Source organism: Grus americana, chromosome 5, assembly GCF_028858705.1.
Source record: "Grus americana isolate bGruAme1 chromosome 5, bGruAme1.mat, whole genome shotgun sequence".
Classification (NCBI taxonomy): domain Eukaryota; kingdom Metazoa; phylum Chordata; class Aves; order Gruiformes; family Gruidae; genus Grus; species Grus americana.
This window is the reverse complement of record NC_072856.1, coordinates 45,101,650-45,123,958: the sequence shown is the minus strand read 5'-3', so window position 1 is coordinate 45,123,958 and position 22,309 is coordinate 45,101,650. Positions and strand designations below refer to the sequence as shown.

Here is a 22,309-nt window from a genome sequence, read left to right as displayed (position 1 = left end):
ATCTCTTCCCACCTCCCATAGCTCCAGCTTCCCTGGCCGCTGGGGCTTAAAAATAGAACAGAAAAGGCCACAGAGCTCCCCTGGGGTTACCCTTGGCAGCAGGAGTTGGTCCCAGACCTGCGCCAGGGAACCACTGTGCCCCCTTTCCTCCCCAGCTGGAGGGACCTCCCATGGCAGACAAGACTGGGATGCTGTCCCTGGGGCTGAGGGGGCTGGAAACCCCCTGCTGGGGCTCCGACGGCAGGGGCTGGCTGGGCAGGCACGGGGCAGCTCGGGAAGGATGGGGTGGGTGGGTGGGCATGGGGTGTCTGGGTAGGACAGGGCAGCAGCAGGGGAATGGGGTGGATGGATGGGAAAGGGGCTGCTGGGTGGGCACAGGGCAGCCCGGTGGGCACTGGGTGGCCAGATGGGCACTGGGCAGTGCACGCCGAGCCTGGGAGAGGTGGACAGGACCTGGGGAAGCTCAGCGAGCCCCAACACAGACCCGGTGCTTCCCGCCCCCCCGGGGATGCACCAGGCACGGCCCGTCCCTAGAAGCCCCGGGGCAGCCCGATGGGGAAACGGCTGGTGCCGGTGCGGGGGGCTCCGCCGCGCCCAGAGGCACCGACCGTTCCCGCGGCCGCCGGGGCCGGGCACCTGCTCCCGCCCCGCGGCGGGGCCGGGGCGGGCGGAGGCGGGGCGGGGCGGTGGCGGTGAAATACGGCGGCGGAGCGGGGCGCGCTCCCATGGCCCGGCGGCGGCGGAGGCGGCACGGCGGGGCCGGTGGCCCGGCAGCGGCGGGGCGGCATGCCGGGGGCGGCGGGGCGGTAGCGGCGGCGCTGAGTCGGTGCCGGGGCGGCGGGAGCGGCGATGCGGCTGCTCGGCACCTTCCTGCGGCTGCTGGTGGTCGGGGCGCTGGGGGCGCCGCCCGCCCCGGTGAGAGCCGGGGGGCGGGAAGGGGGGTCGGAGCGGGGGCAGCCTGGCCCCGCCGGTGCCGCCGCCCGGGGTGGCGGTGGCCGCCGGGGCAGCTCCTCCCGGCGCTGGCTGTGGGGGCGGCGGCGGGTCCCCCCGTGCCGCCCCCGCCAGCGCCCGCCTTTCCCTCCCTGCAGGCCCCTGAGGTGCGGGGGACCGCCAGCGCGGAGCCGCCCGGTGAGTTGGCAGCGGGCGGCCGCCGGTGCCCCGGCTGGGAGGGGGCGGCAGTCCGGGGAGGGCTGCGCGAGGGCCGGGGTGGGTGGGTGGGGGCTCCGGAGCCCCGCGGCGATGTCCGGGGGCGCAGCGGGGAGCTGTGCGGGGTTTCGGAGCAGCCTGTTCCCCCCTAGCCCGTCCCGGGCGCTTGCGGCACTGGGCACCGCCGCGGCCGGAGCGGAGCCCTACTCCGGGCTTGCCGCTTCTCCGGTGCCGGGGTGCGGTGTCCCGGGCAGAAGGAACACTCCGTTTCGGCTCCCTTCTGCTTTCCCCTCTGAGAAACCTGAGGGGACGGCTGTCTGCTGCGCTGCGGGGCTGAGCTTCTGCGCCCGCCGAGGGAGGGCAAGGGGAGACGGGGGAGTCCCGCTGCGGCGGGGTGCGGGGGGGGAAGCGGGGTGCCTGAGAAGGAGGAGACGGACTTGGTGGGCAGCTGGAGAAAGAGCCCATCGGGGTCGATGTGGTGGCTGTGTGAGCCCCCATACCAGCACGGTGATAGACTTATTGGGGGCACAAGGGGGTCCTCTGCATCCCTGTGCCCCCGTGATGGATGCAAGACCCCACCGCGGCCACTGCACCTGCCCAGGTAGTGGGTCGGCTGGCCTCAGCCTCTCCGGGGTGCCTCCTTATACCCACCCCGGTCTCTTGCAGTCCTGACCTTTCGGGAGATCTGGAATCGTAGTTTCTGCCGTCCTCTGGAGCAGCTGGTGGACGTCATTACTGAGTTCCCCAACGAGGTGGAGTACATTTTCAGACCCTCCTGCGTGTCCCTGCAGCGCTGTGGAGGCTGCTGTGGGGACGAGGGTCTCCGCTGCATCCCGGTGGAGACAAGCACGGTCACCATGCAGGTAAGCGCTGCTGCTGCAGGGCTGTGGCTGCGCCAGGGAGGTGGTGGGCTCCTCGCCAAGCTTCAGGAGGGTGAACTTGCAGCTTCACATCCTCCAGACATCATAGCAGCATAACAGGGGAGGGGGCTTGCTCACAACTGCTCAAATGCATGCCAAATCAGGAGGGTCCCTCTGCCTGTTCTTTGGGCTTATTCCTTAGTCCAGGTGACAACCCTGGTGGTACTGGCCTCGCTCTCTGCTTCCCTGCCCTCTCCTCTCTGGGTGGTCCGTCTTGCTGACTGCCATCGCCTTTCCAGACCTTACCTGTTCTGTGGTGGGGCTGGGGGTGTTCCAGTTCCCCGTGACTCTGCCTGCTGGGGCAAAGCAGGTTCTGCCCCTGAATCTCAGGGAGAAGGGAGGCTCTCGTGTGTCAGGAGATGCCTGCAGTGGTGCTGACAGTGAAAGTATGCTGGGGGCACGGTGAGCGTGAAGGGCTGCGACAGCCGCATTTCCAGTTCCCACTGTGGGAGCTGTGTGAAGTGGGGTGGGTGATCCCGGGCTGCAAATAAGCTGCAGGGCAGCTTTGCCCCATGTGCCAGGCAGCTGTTGTCCTCACACTGCAGCCCTTGCGCTGTGCTGCCAGAGATCGACCTGCTGCTGCTGCAGGGAGCAGGGAAAAGCTCTGTTTTGGCATGGGTGACGGACTAGAGAGCGTCTGCAATAAATCACCAGTGATTTTGGTCCCTTGGGGGTTGAAAGTGTGTTGGAAGGCAGGGTGGGAGTTTCCAAAAAATCTTGACTGAGGTGGAGCAGGAGCCTGACGTGAATGGGAGGCGACTCCCCAGGCACAGGTCTCCCTTCATGGGAGGGATCCTGCTGCCATATGTGGGGTGGCAACGCCAGGCGCTTCTGTGGGGGCTAGTGTGGATCACACCAATGAAGAAAGTACTCCGTGAAGCCCCTGGATGTCCAGCCTGAGCTCTGGGCTGGGCTGTCGACTGACACATGACAGGACAAATCCTGCACCCCTGGGCTGGGGAGGCAACATGGTACTGACTCCAGGCTTGGTGCTGTGGGAAAGGGGGCCAGGAGGAGGAGGCAGTGGCAACAGGAATGGTCTGGAAAACATGACTGGAGGATATTTTCATCAGAGGAGGGAGATGTGCAGAGTGGTCAAATATGTGAAAGCTCTCCACAAAGGCAGAGACAGGAAAATCTCCTCTAAGGCTGGGAAATCCCAAGACCATGGGACTTAAATTACAGCCCTGAAGACATGGGGTGGCACTAGCAGAGCCTCCCAAGCTGCCGGGGTGGCTGGGCCTGGCCGGTGCTGCCTGCGTGCGGAGGTGGAGTCTCTGCTGCTGGAGGTCCCGAGGAACAGGTTAGACATGCGTCTGCCAGAGAGGCTGGGGTGCAAGGCAGTGCCGTGGGAGCCCTTCCAGCCCCCTCCTGCTGCCGGCTGGGAAGTAACCTTTGCTCCTCTTTCAGCTCCTGAAGATAAAGCCAAATGGGGAGGCACCCTATGTGGAGATGGCGTTCACTGAGCACAAGCGGTGCGAGTGCAGGTAGGGACCCCTGGGCTCGTTTTGGACCCCTGTGCTCCTCCAGCAAGAGCAACCCTGCCAGCTCACCCTGCGTGTGGGACAAGGATGCCCTGAGGGCACCCCAACTGTGCTGGGACACCCCCACTGTCTCCACACCGGGGTTTGCCCATGCTTATGGCCCTTGCTCAGTTGCAGGCTGCATTGTGCCTCTGCAGCCTGCTCCCCGCAGCCAAGAGGGTGCGTAGCGTTGTGCGGCCAGGTCAGGCACCATGCACTGTCTGCAGGGCTGGAGCTGCTGCGGCACCCCGGCCCTGTGAGCGGGGATGTCTGTGCCCCCCATCCCTGTAGCTGCCTTGGCATGCCTGGTGTGTGCTCCTCTGGCTGGAGGAGCTGCCCGTGGTTAATGGAGCAAGGCTGGTGGCTCTGAGGCAGGTGTTTGGTGTGAGGCACTGTGCCCAAGGTGGTGGCTGAGCAGGGAGCTCCATGGCTTGGCATACCTGAGAGTGACCGTGGCCCAAAGAGAAAGCTGAAGGGCTGGGCCTTGAGCCTCCAGTTAAGGAAGGCTGCCCCATCCAGAGCTGGGGAGCAAGGGTTTATATCCAAGCTTAAAATGTGCAGCACCAACCTGGCATGGATCTGCAGCGCTGGCCCGGGATGGATGCACAGCACCAACCTGCCACAATCTCCTGGCACATAGTTAACCCCTCGGGGTGCTCGCTGTGCCACAGAAGTGGTGAGAGTTTGGACAGGATGGGACCTCTGCCCAGGAGCTGCAGTGCTGTGGGAGTGGGGAGCAGCTGCGGTGCTGCCTGCAGCCGGTCTCTGTCGCAGAGCCTCTCTAGCACTGCCTGCACGGGGTCCTGGCATTTGCTCTCCATCATGACCCCAGGGTGCTTTAGTATTGCGAAAACTGGGGACCGAGTGTCCTGCTGGGCAGCTCTTAGACGTGATCCTTGCCTGGAAGAAGAGCCTGAGGATCCCCGGGTTGGTATTCCCCTGCAGTTGTAAGAGCAGTTGTGCTGGAGCAGACCCAAGGCCCATCCAGCTCCACACTGTCTCTGGAGCATCTTTTGGGGATGCAGAAGAGGGAGTGGGAAGAAGCACGTGTTACTTCCTCCCCTCTGCTTCCAGCTATTTTCCATGCAGGGAATTTCCTGAGCCTGTTGTGGTTTTCCTACCTAGGATAACCCTCAGGGGATCTCCTACAAGTACTTGTGCAGGCTGCCTTTGAATCTGTGTAAACTTCTTGCTTCTGCAGCACCTTTCAGCTTCTCACTAAGCCGCCTTCCACACCTTTACATCACTCCCCTTTGAAGTTTAGTGTAGGTGTGGTGGATGTCCTGGCCTTGGCCCCTATAGGGGATGCTTAAACCACATATGTCGTGTCTGTTGTCTGAGAACCACTACTGAGACTTTGCAGCAAATCCTACGTGTTACTCAGGATGTTGCATCTTGTTTAACCAGCTGAGCTATGAAAGTTGTCACTGGGAGCAGCTGAAACTGAACCTGTGCTTCCCGGCCTCGTGGGCAAAATGTCCCATTCCCAGGGGTGTCACCAAAGCTGACCACCCCCTGCCCCTTTGCTGTCTCTGTCTTCTCTCTGCCTACTGCAGTCAGCTCCTGGCTGAGGAGTTGATAACATGGAGAGAAGTCATGTTGGGTCTGTTTTAAGCGTGAATGATAGCAAGTAGATTGTGCTGTGCACTGGGGCATCTCAATAAAGTACGTCCAGCAGCTCAACAGACAGCCCGAGTAACCACTTCACTCTGTCCTTTCCCACCCACAGGCCCCGGCAGGACCTGATGAGGTTGGGAAGGTAAGTGACATCAGGGGTGGCATTACTGGCTGGGGTTGTGGGTCTCATCTCCCACACATCAGCCTCTCTTGTGGTGCTTTCCTTTTGAAGGAGGAGGTCCAAGGGCCGAAGTAAGAGAAGACAAGACAAGAAGAAACGTAAAGACTGTGAACTGTAAGTGGGCAGGGGCAGGTATGGGTGGTGTCTTCTGGGTTCATTTCTTTGGGATGAGCCACTTCGTTAAGCCTTTAGGGTCTTTACTGACGCTGTGAGCAGTGAGGGTTTGTGCGGAGCAGATGCAGGAGAGAGTAGGGCAGAGGGGACAGTGGGCGACTGTGGGGAAACGGGCCTTTTGCTGAAGGCTCAGTAGGTGCTCGGTAGTCTCCAGGCTCAGCTGCTCAAAGCTGGCCAGTCCCCCCCAGGGTGAGGATGGATGAGCTGGGTGACTTGATGGTGTGTAGCTCTAACATCATCACAGATCACACTGGGTTTCCTGAATCCATGAATTTCCAGTTTCAGCCTCGTCTTGCTGCCAGCTGTGTCCTTCTTGCAGTCCTTGGCTAGTCATTGTTTGGGTTACTCTACCCTTTCCCTCCTTGCATTTTGCTGACTGTCTCGAACCGCTTGCTGTACCAGCACAGGCTGGACTCTTGCTGCAGACACTTCTGGGGTACAGTGCCTGTAGCTGGCACTTTCCCGTTGTATTTCCCTGTTTTTTCTGAAGCTTGCTGCTCTGGGCTCAGCCAGCACCTACAGCCCCATCGCCTTCGATCCTCCCTGTGAAGAGGCTGCCTGCAGTCCCTGCCCCATGGTTCTGTGCTGGAGAGGCTGGGCACAGGGAGGGGGGACTGGGGGCAGAGTGGGTGAGCCTGGAGGTCCTGGTGCCCCCCCATCCCGGCAGCACTCACCCCGTGCCGTGCTCTCTTTGCAGATGTGGCACGCCCCGCAGGTAGCCTCTGTTCTGCCTCCGGCCTTGCTCCTGCTGCCTGGGTTTGAGCCAGCTGTGTTTCCCCTGGCGTGGGGGCTTTGTGGAGCCGTGCCCCTCCAAGCAATGGTGGGGAGCAGGACTCTGGCAGGACAGAGCTGCAGGACTCTTGCTTGGCCCTGGCGGGAACGCAGCCTGGAACTGAGGGCTCTCTGGCCCCATACGAACCAGTGGCAGCAGGACAAAAGGACCCATGACCAGGGCTGGGGCTGAAGATGAGGAGCTCAAGCAGCGTGATGGTGTTCGAGGGCATCCTGGGAGCAACAAGGAGTGGAGCTGGTGGATGTGCCGCTGGAGCTGGCTAGGGACAGCATGATGTGGGGGGCAAGCAGAGATGGCTTGGAGGGCTGCAGATGCAAAACTGCTCTGTCCTGCCAGCGCCCTGCAGCTGGGGAGGAAGGAAACCTGGGGCAGGCAAGGCTGTGGGGCTGTGTCTGTGCCAGCCTTGGCATGGGGCAGCCCAGGAGGGTGCCAGGCAGCTTGCCTGGGAAGCTCTTCTGATGGGGAAGGGGTGGGAACTGGGGTTGCCAGGGCTCCTCACGCACTCACAGCCACATCCCAGCCTTGCCCTGCTCAATAAAACCTGGTGGCCTGACGCAGGAGCCAGTAGTGAGAGCAATCCCATCTGCTTTCCAGCAGCTGCAGGCAGGGCTCTTCCCCTGGGCACACCCCTGGGCTGGAGGAGGGCAGTCCCATGGTGGCCCAGGGCTTGTCCCTGGCACAGACTCCTGCAGCACCCAATGGGCTGCCCCTGGTGTGATGCTGAAGATGGGTAACCGGTAGGCCAGGACCAAACTGCCCCCCAGGCTGGGGGCTACCCATGTGCTGGAGCTCAGGGGGGTACTGGGAGACCCCTGGGGGAACTGCCCTTCTCCACACCATGGCGTGGGGCTGGTACCTCTCCCTATTCACCATCCCCATCCTGTTCTCACTCCAGTCCAAATGTCTGGCTTGCTGTCCTGTGGCTTTCCTTCTCCCTGGCTGGGCTGATGTGAGGTTAGGGTGGGGGGGGGGGGGTCAGGCTGCCTGTGGGCCTTTCCCACCCAAGAAACACCCCACCAAGGCTCACTCACCCAGCATGGGGGAAGGCTGGCCTGGGGGCCCTGTCTCTTACTGAGAACCTCCTGGGGTATGCAAGGGGCTGGTGGTCCTCATCGAGGTGGCTGTGAGTGCTGCTGTTTCCTGCTTTCCCGGTCAGCCAGGTCCGGGGGCAGCCCCAGCTCTTGTTCCTGGGTCCTTAAGCAGTGCCCCTGGGGCTCTTCCTCTCCCCTTTCCCACCCCTGCTGCAGGGAGGCTGGCTGCCAAATGCATCCCGTGCTGCTCTGTGTGAGCCGTACGGAACGGTGCACATAGCTAGAAACCCTACGGGTGAGTTGGGCACCAGCATGCTTGTGGGGCACCCCTGGCACGGGGTTAAAACAAAATCAAGGGTTATTCTTGAAAGCTTCAAGCAAAAGGCTGGAGGGCAAGATGTGCAAAGGCTTCAGTGTTACCATTGAAGGAGGTGACCTGTGGTTTATCCTGTGCTGAGGAACAGGAGTGGAGCCTAATGTGGCAGGTGTTGGGGTCCAAGGCAGCTCCTCCCCACATCTGACATGGCAGCCCGTAGCCGGGGCAGGGTCCCTCAGAGCCGTCATGCTGGTGCTGCCTGGGGCAGGGCAGGTCCTGTGGCAGCGGTACCCTGGCAGGGAAAGCTGGTGGTGGGTGTTGAGATGATGGGAACCTCCATGCTGCTACCATGCAGCTGGGCATGGACTGGGCGAGTTGCACCCATGCAGCTGGGCATATCCTCCAGGAGCTTGCTGGATCCCTTTTGGACCCCATTTCTACTTCTGGCACCCACAGTGTCCTGGGGCACAGCCTAGGTGGGCTGTGCCTCAACAACAGCCCATGAAGCTCCTCCTTGGCTGCCTCACGGACGAGGGGGACTCACTGGTCCCCTTCCCACGCCACTCCGGGTCTGCGTGGGCCACGTGGCACTCCAGCTGCAGTGGCCTGTCCTGGTCCATGCAGGCTCTCCCTACCCCTGCGTGCTGTTTCAGCCTGGCTGGTTGTGCTTTGAGGCTGAGGAGAACTGCGTGCCGCGCTTGGGGGATGTACGTGATGGTTTCTGTATTGTTTAAAAGTTTCACCGTGGTAGTATTAAACTTTAAAAAGGAAGTAACAAACCCAAGGATATTAATTAATAAAAATAAGTTTGTCAATAGTGGTGATTAGGGTTAAAAAAAATTCAAACTCCTACCCAGTGGCTTTTCCTAACAGTTCCCAGTGTCTGGCGTTACCTCTTTGGCTGCTGCTCGGCACCAAGAGTTTTTGGGCAGCTCTGCCCGGAGCCAGTGGTGCCAGGCACCTGCCTCACGTGGCCACCCTGTGTCGCTTCTCCCTCTGCATCTCTGGGTGCTGTGTCTCGCCTCATCCCCTGCTCTTCCCATGGCACGGGGTGTCGGGGTGGACGGCAAGGATGTGGGTGCCTGGGAGGGATGTGGCTGTCCTGCTGCAGCTAGGGAAAGGCACCATCAGCATGGGAGGTTTGGGAGCTGCATCTCCAGGTGTCGGGGCTCCCTCCAGCTCTGGGGGGTGCTTCACTGAGGTTTCACCAGTGAGGGAAACTTGATGAGCCCCATCAGCTCCCTGACACTCCCAGGGCTGCTGCAGGCATCATGTGCAGGACCAGCTCCCTTCCCTGTCCCTGCAGAGAGGAGAGTCCTGGGACCCCAAGATCCTCCTCATCCTATGGTGGCAGGGACTTCCAGCAGGACATTGTACCCTATGGTGACGTGATGGTCAGGGTGGGGGCCTGCTACCCCTAGGAGTGGGGCTCCTGGCCTCGGGGCTCGCAGCCACCACCCATGCTCCCTCCCAAGGGCACCAGCTGCTGTCTGCCTGTCCTTCCTCTGTATTGCTCCTAGTTGTGCCTTTTTTGGAGCTTTACACCAGCAGCTCCTCTCAGCCCTCCCTGGCCACAGTGCTCATTTTCCCTGAGCACCCTGACAAGATCAGCTACATCTACAGACCCCCGTGTCCCCCAAGTGCTGCAGAGCCCTTGTAAAGGGACCTGGACAGACCCCCGACCCCAGAGCCAGTGGGGAGCAGAACAATCCCATGCTGGTCCTCCATGGACAGGCAGCAAATGTGCCCCAGCCCCTGTGCTCCCAAATCCCCCATCCTTCCCCTGCCTGTGTACCCCTTGCAGGGGGCAGCATTCTCACGGCAGCAGCATGCCACTAGGTTATCAGCGTCCCTGGGCTCCCTGTGTCTCCCAGCCTTATAGAGCAAAGGTTTGTTTAATAAGGCTTTAGGAGCTAGAGCTGCAGCAAGATGGTTTAGAAGGAGAGTTATAGAGACAAACATAAGCCTGGCTCCAGGCTGCACTAGGAACAGAACATTACATATTTTTGGAGAAGTACCTGAAAAGACGATGTGGAGATCAGCCCAGAGACGTAGCATCGCAGCTGATGAAGCCCTGACGTTAAAGCTTCACTGGCAACCTCCGGCCTCCCGGATCCTGGGATGGTAGTGGAGACCTGCCTCCCAGCAGCTTCTCCCTGCACATGCCAGTGCAGGTCTCCCACGTGTCTTTGTGCAAATAAAGATGTGCTGAGGTCCTAACCTCTCACTTGTGACTTACAAGATCTTGCATCCTCACAAAGTTTGGTATAATCTTTCTGTTTGTTGCAACCAGCAATGTTTGCAGTTTCAGCATGTTTTAAGTTTTTGCCAGATCTCATGCACCTATTTCAGGCTGTGAGAAAAAGGGCAGCTCACTCTCCTCCCTGTTATTTGTCGGTGCTGGGCTTGCTTTGGAAGTTCCTACTTGCTGAAAAGGGCCACAAGCTCTTCAGCAGATTAATGTAAAAATAACCCCCCAAATTTAACATCCTCCAGGTAGCACTGACATGAGAAACTGGAAGCCCACAGGTAAGGGCTGCTGTGCCTCAGGGCTGGTACATGTCTTCTCCCCTTGCAAGGCTCTTCCTCATAGACCAGTCCTTGGGGTATTTCTCCTTGTCAATGCCTTCGGCTCACTCTCTTCTGTGCTGCTCCTTGTCCCCTCCGCCTTGCTGGCCCCACAGTGTGATTGCTCCAGGCTGAGCGACACCAGCGTTGCCCAAAATGGGCCCCGCTCAGCTCTGCAAAGCTCCGCTGTGGGCTCCCAAAAGGGGGATCAAACCGCCATCTTCCAGCTCCTCCCTTCCCACCCAGAGGGGACATAGCTTTAACTGTGTGAAGCAATAAAATACCTTAAATACAGTCCTGACGTGTCTTTGGGTAATGGCTGGTTTATCTCTGTGAGGGCTAAGGGAAGCGTTGGGCAATGAACTCACTGGAGTTTTGTTCCCTCTCCGGCGTCTCCTCTTCACACATCTCTGTATCACCATCACCTCGATATCCAAACCCCTCTACAGATACCTTATGCTGGGTTTTGTAGTTTACCTGTGCTCTCTTGTCCTCTCCAGGCCCACATAGATCTGCTGAAGTCAGGCAGGTGAGTCGTGCTGGCAGGGTCCCTGCTCTCATCCCAGGCCCCCCTTTGCTTCTTGCCTGCTCAGACTTTTCTCTTGAAGGAGGAGCCCCTGTGCTCTGGTGGGAATTAAAAGGCCCTAGAGATGGGGGGGTATAAACAGGCTGGGCAGAAAAAACTGGTCTCTGTTAGGTAGCAATTGGTGGGAAAAAGGAACCTGGAAGTGTTTTGAGAAGAAACCAAAGACCCAAGCACACGGATCATGATCTTACAAATCAGACCCCTTTGCATCCTGCCAGACCTGCCCTCTGAGGCACAGTATTAGCCTTTTGCAATCCCAAGCAAACGGTCTTTGTAAGAAAGAGAGGGTTTGGTTGTTGAATGCTGAGCTGAGCCGTGGGCACAGGCTTTGCTTTTCTTGTTCTGTTGTTAACAGACTGGGCTGCGCAAAAGAGCTGCCCGGGCGTGCTGAGCCAGGGGAGATCCCTTGCCATCAGTGTGCGCAGGGTATGAAGTCATGGGTCAGCCACAAATAGGTGCCCCCTTGGGCATCCTGGCCTGGCTTTGGGGCCTTCACTCTGCTGTGGGCTCAGATGCCGTCTGGTCACTCCCTGGGAAAGGCTGGGGCCAGCCCCAGGGCAAACACCAGCTCCAGCAGGGACTGAACGCAGTGACCACTCAGGCTGGTGCGGCACAGGGCCAGCTCCTGTCGAAGTGGAACCACCTTTTTAGAAACTTTTCCTGTTGCAATGGGACATGCCCGTAGGTTAGCAACGGGTGGACAAAGATGCAGGTGCCTCCCTCTTCCCAACCAATCTTAGCACAGCCTTTCTTAGGAATCACTGGGATTTCATTCCAGCTTTCGTCCCTTTGCAGGTCCCCTGCCACCCCTCCAGAAAGTTATTTGGACCTGGACCGACCATCCCACAGACGCAGCAAATTGGCCTGAGCCATAACCGGTGGAGCACTCCTGATTCAATGAATCTCCTTTGCTAATAACTGCGGTGACCTAGCGGCCCTGCAGACCTGGGCTTCCAAGAAAAACCCAGGCCAGGAGGCCAGGAACGTGTGCTTCTAGGGTAAGCCAAAGACTGATATTTTCCATGTACAAAGCATTTGTTAACCACCAGCTGGGATCTTGACTACACTGTCATTTTGCTGCACCTCAATGCATTTCATAGAATCATAGAGTGGTTTGGGTTGGAAGGGACCTCAAAGATCCCCTAGTTCCAACCCCCCTGCCATGGGCAGGGACACCCTCCACTACACCAGGTTGCCCAAAGCCCCATCCCACCTGGCCTTGAACACTGCCAGGGAGGGGGCATCCACAGCTCCTCTGGGCAACCTGTTCCAGTGCCTCACTGCCCTCACAGTGAAGATCTTCTTCCTAACATCTAATCTAAATCTACCCTCTTTCAGTTTAAACCCATTACCCCTTGTCCTGTCACTACGCTCCTTGATAAAAAGTCCCTCCCCAGCTTTCCTGTAGGCCATTCGTGTTGATGTTCCCTGCTCTATATATTTGAAATAACTTTGTAAAACCAAATGAGTCTGCAAGAGTCGGTAAAAGGGCCAGCTGAGAGCCCAGGGTTGGGGGGCAACAAGACCCGCTTGCAGGATGCAAATCAGAAAGCATCATCAGCGCCCTGGGACAGGGCTGGGGCTGGGGCTGGAGCAGGGCCGTGGCCATGCAGGAGCAGCAGGTCACGGGCAGCGTCCCCACGTCCCCACTGCCTTAAACAGGTCAGCAGGGAGCTGCTGGAACAGGTGCACCCTTCGAGAGGCAGGGAGAGGCAAAGGCTATCTAAACCACGGCTAATTACGTGTTACGGGAGGAAGGAAATACGGTAGCAAAGGCAGTACTTAACGAACGGGAGCTTCATTAATTCAGGACAATTAATGGTGACTAACGATGATAATTAAGCAAGAAGAGCAATGGCGCTCACGGCACGTTAATAGAGCCGTGAAGATGGGCGGGGGCGGCGGCGGGACCCCGGCCGGGACCACCCCCCCCCCCCCCCGGCCCGGAGCCCCCCGGTGTGGGGGGATGACGATGATCTCATCCGCAGCCAATCAGCGCCGCCCCGCCAGCCCCGGGGGCGCGCGGCGGCGGCGGCGGCACGCGGGTCCGGCCCCGGCCCCGCCCCGCCGCATCTGGCGGCGCCGGAGGATGCTGCCGGCAGCGCCCGCCCAGGTGCGTGTCCGCGGGGGCCCGGCGGGGAACGGGGCGGGGGACGGGGGGCCATGCCGGTCAACGGCGCCGGTCAACGGGCGGCGAAAGGGCTGGGGCGTGCGGCGCGCCTCACCCGTGCGTCCCCGCTCCCTGTCTCCCGGCGGCGCAGGGCGGCGGTGCGGGGCCATGAGCCGGCCGGAGGCCGAGCCCTGCTCCCGGGCGCTGGCGCAGGCCCGCGTCTACCTGGGGCAGCTGCGGAGCCGCGTCTCCCCGGCGGGCCCCGAGGGCGGCGGACGGCGGGACTACCTGGTGGAGGCGGCGCGGCAGCTGCGGCTGGCGCTGGAGCGGGACGTCAGCGAGGACTACGAGGAGGCCTTCAACCACTACCAGAACGGCGTGGACGTGCTGCTCCGCGGCGTGCAGGGTGCGCGGGGCCGTCTCGGCGGGCGGGGGGGCCGGGGCATCCCTCCGGGGAGCACGGCCAGGGGACCGGGGCATCCCTCTGGGGAGCGTGGCAGGCCCCTCACACCCACCCTCTGTGCCACCCGCAGTTGACCCCAACAAGGAACGTCGAGAGGCCGTGAAGCGGAAGATTACACAGTACCTGAGGCGTGCGGAGGAGATCTTCAACTGCCACCTCCAGCGGGCCGCGGGGGGCGGCAACCCCACCGCCACGGTGAGGGGCTGGCATGGGGTGGTACGGGGTCCGTGGCACTTGGAAATCTTGCGGGGGGGACACATAAAGCAGCCCTGCTGAGCCTCCTCGACCACCTCTGCCAGATGTCACGGTAAGGTGGCATAGAGAAAATGGCAGACACATCAGCTGCAGGGTGTCCCGGCGTGCTGGTGGCTGTGAGGGAGCTGGCAGCCCTTTGCCCTGCCTGGAGCAAAGACCTGAGGTGGGCCCAGCTTGCCTGGGGCGCTCCCAGGACCCCCCACCACCCCAAGGTGCGTACGTTTTAGCCTGCAGCCATCATAGTGAAAATGGCCATTTTTAGTGGGACTGAAGCCACCCGGGGGAACCACCTTGGCAGATGTTAAAAATGTTGTTTTCCCTGTCATTGTTCCCATCTGGATGAAAACCAAAGACGATGGCTCCGTACAGATCCCCTTAGCGTTGAGGCAGTCCACGTCCAGGTGTAAATTTTGGAGTGATTTTACCTCTGCTGCAGGTGCAAGCTTTCCCTGAAAACTTCAGAAATCCAGGAGCTGGCCAAGAAAATGGTTGAGCTGATGTTAGGATTCAACCATGGCAGTTGGAGAGATGTCTCTGGATGTTGACCAGCCTGGCAGTATTGCTGCCCGCTCTGGAAAATGCGGAGACTTCTCCCACCCGCTGTCATGGACAGTAGCATCTCTAGGTCCCTCATCCTCCTCTTCACTGCCTTGCAGGGTTACAGCAGTCTGCGCTTCCGGCCGATCAGGACGCTGAGCTCGGCAGTGGAGAACCTGAGACGATGTAAGGTTGTGGGAGTGATCGATAAGGTAATGACTCGATGTGGAACTGGGGGGGATGAGGCTGGGGCTGGACGATGGGGAATGTAGCCTGGAGGGTCCCAGCAGCTGGGATGGGGGGTGCCAGCCCCCAGTACACACACCAAAGAACATGAGGGTTACCATCCACACCACTCCCACTGAGGAAAATTCGCAAGCGAGGATGTGAGACACTTTAGGGGTTATCTGGGAAATCTGTTAATGCCCCCATTCCTTTGCTTACAAGATCTCCCAAGGTATTTACAAGGAGGCTGATGCATTCGGTTCTTTCCTGTGCATGGAATTGTGCTTGATGCCTAGTTACCATGATGGTGAACTCCTATGGATAAGCTAGACTTCAGCAGAAGACAAGCTATATGGATGAATCAACTAATTAGTAATTCATGATCTTGGAGTGAAAGTGGCATATCATCTCCATACACACACTGGCACGTTGCTCTCCTCTGCTGTTCACGCCTCTCAGTTCGTCAGGACTGATGTGGTCCTTCTGTCCTGCTGAGGCCCAGGTGGGCAGCCCAGCACGCCCCACTGAGCCCAGAAGGAGCAGCGCGAAACCCTGTGTTGTGAAGGAAGCAAAAGTGGTGTGGGAGTCACCCCTTGCTCTAATTAACTCTCTACTCCCTGGCTATCTCATTGCTAATAACCTGTGTTTTGCCTTTTAAGAGTAGGGATTTGAGCACCACCAAACTCCTTTGGTTGGGTGGGAGTTTGTTGTTCCAGAGTTGAGTCCCTGGGTCATTCTTGTAGGCTGTGTGTTGGGTGGGAGCAGTCACTGCATCTGACTGGTACTGTATATGCTGCTCCCAGGTGCAGATCGTCCAGGATCCAGCCACTGGTGGGACCTTTATACTTAAGGTGGGTGTTTTCAGTTTCATCTGCCTGCTTCTCCCTGTCATGCCAGAGCCTCCTTGTCCAAGCAGATGGCTGGGGCAGGTAAGAGGACCAAACGCAGCAGATCACAGAAGTTTTAGGGGAAGTTCATTGTTCATCAAGCTTCTTTTGGCTGCCTCAGTCATCTTCTGTGATTGGAAGTGGTTCTCCTTGGTCATCTGTTCCTTTGCCTTGTAATGCTGCAAGCCAAGCCTTATGCCCACGTTAATCTGGGTCAACCCACAAGCTGCCTGGTGCGGTCGACAGGCTGGAGGGAAGGGATGCCATCCAGAGGGACCTTGACAGGCTTGAGAGATGCGAACCGCATGAAGTTCAACAAGGCCAAGTGCAAGGTCCTGCACATGGATCGGTGCAATCCCAAGGACAGCTACAGACTGGGCGGAGAATGGATTGAGAGCATCCCTGAGGAGAAGGACTTAGGAGTGTTGGTTGATGAGAAGCTCAACATGACCTGGCAATGCGCGCTTGCAGCCCAGAAAACCAACCACATCCTGGGCTGCATCAAAAGAGGTGTGACCAGCAGGTCAAGGGAGGTGATTCTGCCCCTCTACTCTGCTCCTGTGAGACCCCACCTGGAGTACTGCGTCCAGCTCTGGTGGCCCCAGTACAGGAGAGACATTGAGCTGTTGGAGCGAGTCCAGAGGAGGGCCACAAAGCTGATCAGAGGGCTGGAGCACCTCTCCTATGAGGACAGGCTAAGAGTTGAGATTGTTCAGCCTGGAGAAGAGAAGGATCTGGGGAGACCTTAGAGCAACCTTCCAGTACCTAAAGGGGCCTACAGGAAAGCTGGAGAGGGACTGTTTATGAGGGAGTGTACTGACAGGACAAGGGGTAATGGGTTTAAACTGAAAGAGGGTAGATTTAGATTAGATGTTAGGAAGAAGATCTTCACTGTTAGGGTGATGCAGCACTGGAGCAGGTTGCCCAGAGAAGCTGTGGATGCCCCCTCCCTGGAAGTGTTCAAGGCCAGGTGGGATGGGGCTTTGGAGGGTGTCCCTGCCCATGGCAGGGGGTTGGAACTAGATGATCTTTGAGGTCCCTTCCAACCCAAACCATTCTATGATTCTGTAAGTTCTGAAACAAGTGGTGGGTGAGGTGTGGTCAGTACAAGCCCTAGGGCATTTTCCACTGCACTTGGAACTAAAAATAAAGGACTTTAATAATTAGACAAGGAGGCCCTGGCATGACAGGGAGGAGAATTGGTTCCAGAGGGGAGAGGAGAGAGGGCTGGGATGGCGGGTTCCCATCTGGAGGAAGTAGGGGCAGTTGTGCGGGAAGGCCACTGCTCTGGACCAGCAGTCTCCTCTGGGTCCCGCAGTGCAGGTGGGGAGCACTCTGCCTTGGCAGAGCATTGCAGAGCCCTGCCTTGTCACAGCTGGGGGCTGACAGGGAGCTCCACTGCAGGTGATGCAGGGGGGCAGCCATGAGGCTTAGCAGATGGCACGCTACCTTTCTGGCTTGCCTCCTGCCCTGCCAGGTGCTAGGTTGCAGGAAGTCCAACCCTCTACTGTGTTGTAACGCCCATCTACCTGTACCTCCTCAGAGCCTCCCCAAATCCCATGTTGAGACCCGTGAGCGACAGACCATCATCCCTCATGGGGTCCCCTTCATGGTCAAGCTGCTGTGCTACTATGTGAGTGAGGACTCCATCTTCCTCCACCTGGAGCACGTGCAGGGTGAGTAGGGACAGCATTGCTTCCCATCTGTGGAGCATCCTGCTCTTATCCCCAGCCTCCCTTTCTTTAAAGCCTCAAATATGTTTCTTTTGCTGTTTGGGGAGTGGTTTTTATAGTGACAGCACAAGCTGTCTTCTTCATAGAAGGGTGATGGGTACCAGGGCTTGGAGACTTTGTGGAAGGAGCTGCTCAGCTGTATTGGGGATTCTGGAGGTTTGGTACAAGCTGACTGGGGAAGTAACCTAGAAATGGGCCTGTGGACACCTACAAGGAGAAAGAGGTTGTGCGTGTAGGGGTGTTATATGGGAACTAGTCTTAGGGACCACTGAGTCCCGTGGGAGGGAACGGTCATGCCTTCTGTAAAGAAGTTGATGTGGTCCAGTGTCTTGAAAAGAAAAACCTCTTAATTTTACTGGCATTGTTTGTCCATGACAGGAGAGTGATGAAGAAGGAGAATCAAGGGAGGTAGTTTACCTGTTTGTAGAACAAAACAAAAAAAAAATCTTTTGATAAGACCTTTATAAAACATTTTTTGGTTACAGAAGAAGAGGCTACACGGGATTTTGAGATCAGACCAAAGAGATGGGGAATTGGGGCATAAAGGGCAGGGAGCACGCTGGGGTTCAAGTACAAGGAGACAAGCTTGAGGCTTGTCCCAGATCCTGGTGAAGAAGTGTGACAAGGTGGAGGCTTGTCCCAAGGAGCTTCTTTGCTCTCTGCTGGTTGCATGGATGTGTAGGGAGCAGCAGCTGGAGTCCAGCAATGATAAATGAAGCCTGACATGTGCTGGAAAACAGCCTCGGCTCCTCATGCGTTGCTGTAGGATGAATTTGCAGAAAGCAGCCAGCAGCTGAATGTGGTGAGGCTGGGAAGCCCCGGCAGTGTGCTGTGGGCTCCAGGGCTCGCTGCTCTGGCTCATTGCTGGCCCACGGGCCCTGTGCCATGCTGTGGCAGCTCTCCAGCATTGCTGTCACATGGGGAGGAAAAGCTTTCAAGGGATCAGGGGCATGTGTGAAGATGTGGCTGGCCTGTGACATGGAAGTGGCAGACCTGGGATCAAGGAGACCGTGCAGAAGGGAGAGCAGCCTCTGGTGCGCCAGGTCCCAGGGGAGGTGTGGTGTTGAGCATGGTGTGCTTGTAGGGCTGGGGAGTATTCTGCATGGACTTGAGCTTTTCTGGGGAGACTAACGATGCTCGGTCACATCCCCAGTGTGCGGGCCTTGGTCTGCGCCTGAATGGGCCATGTCTGCAGCAGGGACACCAGGGATGCTTTCTGCCCCACCACTTGTTCTTCTTTCCACTTTCCAGGGGAGACGCTGTGGTCTCACCTCCGCTCCAAGTACTGTGTCCAGCAGGACTCTGCCAATTCAAACACCATTCAAGTCCTGAGGGACCGTAGCAGAGAGGACGGCGTGGGAAGCTCCCAGGGCAGCAGCCAAGTCTCCAACTTCTCTGCTCGGAGAGGCAGTGGCCTCCCAGGCTCTGCGACCCACCGAGTATTGGGAAACACCGATGCCTTGCCCCCTCAGGAGCAGTCCCCCGACCCCAGCTTGGGGAACCACTGCCAGCTTCGCCCGGCTCCCACCGGTGGCACAAGGGCTGCACCTGGTGGGCAGGATCTAAGCGTGACCCAGGCTATGTCTGGCATCGTGGACTATGTTCCAGCAGCATCAGCCAAAGGCCCTGGCCACCTTACCAACCAGGGCCTGGTCATCTACCCCTGGGACGCTCTAACCAGTGGCACGGGCTGCATATTGGAGAGAGCAGCCCCCCAACAAGACCCTGGGCCACATGCTGGTGAAAGGCTTCCCCAGACACCCGGCCTCGTACCAAAGACTGTGAGAGGAGGCCAGCCGGAGGCAGGGGAGCCGCCACCTCAGCAAATGTCTGAGGTCCCCTGGGCTCGGCCTCCCCTGGCCTCCTCGGGTCAGAAGCAGCTTTGTGCAGGAGTTGCCCTGCCCAGCTCTGGCAAGCACTGCAGGCCTGACCCAGCTGTGCAGAAGCCCTCGCAGGGAACAAGCCTGACCTGTGGCCAGCTCAAAGGGCAGCCACCATCAGGACAGTGCTGGTCTCTGGCTTCCCGTGGGCAAGGCCAGAGAGCGTGGGCTGTGAAGGAGGAGCAGGTGCAGCTGTGGGCAGCAGAAATCCTCCTGGCCTTAGAGGGACTTCACCAACAGGGTGTATTGTGCCGGGACCTCAACCCCAGGAACCTGCTGCTTGACGCAGCCGGTAGGTAGCACCCAAGGCTGCTGCCCTGAGGAGGAAGAGGTTGGCCTCTCAGCTGGGAGGCTGCTGTTTGCTCCATTTCCAGGAAACACAGACTTTCTTGAGTTTGCTTTGGGGGAGGGTGGGAGCCTGAGGAGGTTTGGATGTTTCGGAGCCTGGAAGTGTGGTCTCCGTTGGGATTTCCAAGTGGTTATTACAAGATATGGCTCCACAGTGGGAGAGTCAGGGGCTGCAGCCACAGGAATGCATTGTTGCCCCTGCTCCCACGTGGGGCTGGCTGCCTGGGAAATCCCAGCACGGGAAAGCTGAGACCAGCTGAACTGTGCCTGAGTTTAGCGGGACTGCAGTTTTCCCCTGCTTGTAGTTACTGCCCACTGGGGTATTCTGGAGCCATCCCATCCCTTCAAGCCATGGGTACTGCTGTCAGTGCAAGCCAAGGACACGTCCCTGCTCAGCTGGCAACATCTGGGGCACACTGGAGAGGTACAAATTGCTTAGGAAAAGAAAAATGCAGAAAGCTTTGCAAGGGGAACGCTAACCTTCCTCCCTTTGGCACTGCTTCTTTCCTCACTACAGCCTGCCCCAAGGTCCGTGAGCTTGGAGCCCACCTACCCAATCTCACCAGCTGCATGGGCTTGCTGGGCATCTTGGGCAAGCTAGGGGATGCACAGTGCCTCTGTGTTCAGGGCATGGCAGGGGCCCAGTGCCCTGGCTGTTCCAGTTGTGGGGACAGGGCTTGGCTTTGTGTTCTGACCAAAGTCCCTAGCTTTGTCCTAACCTCTTGCTTTTGGCTGTGGTGCTGCTCTGCAGGTCACGTCCGTCTCACCTTCTTTGGCCAGTGGACAGAGGTGGAGCCCCAGTGCTGCAGCCAGGCACAGGAAGAGCTGTACAGTGCCCCAGGTAAGGGACGTGTCCCCTGCCTTCTCCTGCCCTCAGCCCAGTGCTGCCAGCTGGAGGAGAGGGGGGCTTCTGCAGGCAGTGAGATGTGCCTGGCATGGCACAGCTGCTCCCTGCCCCCAGCTCTAATGCCTCTGGCTCTTTCTGCAGAAGTGGGGGGGATCATGGAGCCCACCGAAGCAGCTGACTGCTGGAGCTTTGGCTCTCTCTTGTACGAGTTGCTGACAGGAGTGGTAAGAGGCAGAGGAGCTTTGCAAGGAGGTGGGGAGGAGGAGGAGGTGACATCGTAGCACAAGAGCACCCTGTCATGCGGGGCTGGGAGGGTGCCTTGCCCTGTTGGCACCGCAGCACCATGCCAGGTTACTTCAGGCCTGTGATTCCCAGTGCCTGTGCATGATCTCTGGGTGTTCAGGGCCCCGGGTTTTAAATCCTGCTATGTGGAGCTGGGGTTGTATGGGGATGAGGGCTCAGCAGGGTGCTCCTACCCTCCTCAGTGCTCACCATCATCCTTTGCCTCCTCAGCCACTGTCCCAAAACCACCCTTCAGGGATTCAACCTCACACCCAGTTGCATTTACCGGAGGGGCTCAGTCTGGCTGCTACATCACTGCTCACCGAGGTGAGGGGCTTGGGTGGATGGGAGGGAGCATGGGGCTAGATGGTCCAGGCTGGGTGGCCTTTCCAGTGTCCTACTCTCCCCATCCTCCTGTCCCATCCTGTATCTCTGCAGCTCCTACAGTACAACCCAAAGCGGCGTTTGGGCTCTGGAGGAGGTGGCATGGCAAAGCTGAAGTCCCACTCCTTCTTCAGCACCATCCTATGGAACAAGCTGGTGGGCTAGGCAGGCTGTCCTTCCTGCAGGGAGCTAGGCACAGAGCCACTGTCCCTGGCACTTGTGACCGACCAGAGGCGGCACCAGCAGCTCTGCCTGCTAGGGGAGGTTTGTCTGCGAGGGCTGCCCCGGGGTGGGGTATGCATGAGGTTTTGCAGCCTTCAGTGTTCTTCTGTCTCTGCTTGTGTGTGTTGGTGTCTCGGAGAGGAGGCTGGGGTCAGGACCAGGCTGTCTTCTCCTCTAGGATCTCCTGAGTGTGAAAGGGAGCCCAGGTACCCACCCCTGGGGAGAGGCCATGCTCCCCTTCTGGGGCATCCCTTGCTCAGCTTAGCACTTTGCCCTGGGCCTCCCTCTCTGGGGTTTTTTATCTCTGCTGCTACCACAGTGACTCCCTGCCCTGTTATTTTTTGTGGCTTCCAAGTGCATCTCCTCCGGGCCCTGCTGGCTGGTGCCCGAACCGGGGTCTCTGCCCATCCCTGGCTGCATGTGTGTGGGTAATGCCTGCTGTGGGGGTGAGAGGGGAGGGAGCCCTCTGCTCTTCTCCCTCCAGCCCTCTGAAAAGAATAAACTACTCATTGCTTCCAGAAGTGTCCTTTTGTTTCTGGACTGAGCAAGGGAGGGCCCCAAATCTGTCTCAAACCCATGTGGGAGCCCTGGGTTGGGGGTCACCCACTAGCCATCAGTGCCCTACAGCCAAAATGCAGAACATGGCACTCAGAGCCTTGCCATCCACTTGTGCCCCTGCCCACCTCCTGGCCTCTTGGATCCCCACTGCCATGTGGCTGCAGCTCACAGAGTTGGGAAAATGCCCAGAATGTCTGTGTTTTCTTCCAGCCTTGACTTTTGTTGTCATTACCCATTCTGGCTCTAGCCCCCCGATGCCTGGGTGCTCCTCTCTGCTGGCAGGACAGTAGCCCCCTGCCCTTGTTGCTGTGCTCCGAGCATGGACATGCCTGGTAGAACAAATGAGGGTTTAAAGGGATGAACTGTGAGAACCAGCACTGATGTAAGATGCTAAGAGTAAATACAAGCCAGGATTAAAGAAGCGTGAACAGAAGGTGTCTGCTAACAGCCCAAGCCAGGGGCTGCTGTGCTCAAAGCCACGGGCTGAAGGACCAGCTAGCAATGGCAGCAGTAAATTTTTGGCCCACTTCTCCCAGCACTCCCTCCCATTGCTCATTCATCCCTGAGACTAAGGAATTACTGGTACCAGTGAAACTTTTCTGTGGCTAGCTGGTTCCAGGTCCTGCTTGTTACCAGCAGTAAGACCCTGCTCCTTTTGGGCAGCAGCAGGAGAGCTTGTCCACCAGAGGGAAGCAGAGCCTGGGACAAACTCCTCTCCCACCC

At 58.6% G+C, this 22,309-nt stretch overlaps 2 protein-coding genes across 3 annotated transcripts; both read left to right on the top strand.

The window, feature by feature from the left end:
* The first annotated feature begins 714 nt into the window (after positions 1–714).
* Positions 715–12,473, top strand: PGF (placental growth factor). 2 transcript variants are annotated; one of them, XM_054828635.1, is made up of 7 exons: positions 715–915; positions 1,089–1,128; positions 1,813–2,009; positions 3,477–3,553; positions 5,319–5,348; positions 5,439–5,501; positions 11,651–12,473. In XM_054828635.1, the coding sequence occupies exons 1-7, from the start codon at positions 850–852 to the stop codon at positions 11,721–11,723; spliced, it is 546 nt and encodes a 181-aa protein (XP_054684610.1). In that variant the 5' UTR covers positions 715–849; the 3' UTR covers positions 11,724–12,473. The 2 variants fall into 2 exon arrangements, with proteins under 2 accessions (XP_054684610.1, XP_054684611.1); XM_054828636.1 differs by lacking the exon at positions 11,651–12,473 and adding an exon at positions 6,259–8,542 and having other exon boundaries at positions 716–915.
* A 390-nt stretch (positions 12,474–12,863) lies between these two features.
* On the top strand, positions 12,864–21,546 carry RPS6KL1 (ribosomal protein S6 kinase like 1). The gene is made up of 11 exons (XM_054828371.1): positions 12,864–12,968; positions 13,117–13,371; positions 13,499–13,623; positions 14,340–14,432; positions 15,249–15,296; positions 16,876–17,008; positions 18,317–19,237; positions 20,045–20,134; positions 20,282–20,364; positions 20,654–20,749; positions 20,861–21,546. Exons 2-11 carry the CDS (start codon positions 13,134–13,136, stop codon positions 20,969–20,971), a joined length of 1,938 nt encoding a protein of 645 aa, XP_054684346.1. The 5' UTR covers positions 12,864–12,968; positions 13,117–13,133; the 3' UTR covers positions 20,972–21,546.
* Positions 21,547–22,309: the final 763 nt, after the last annotated feature.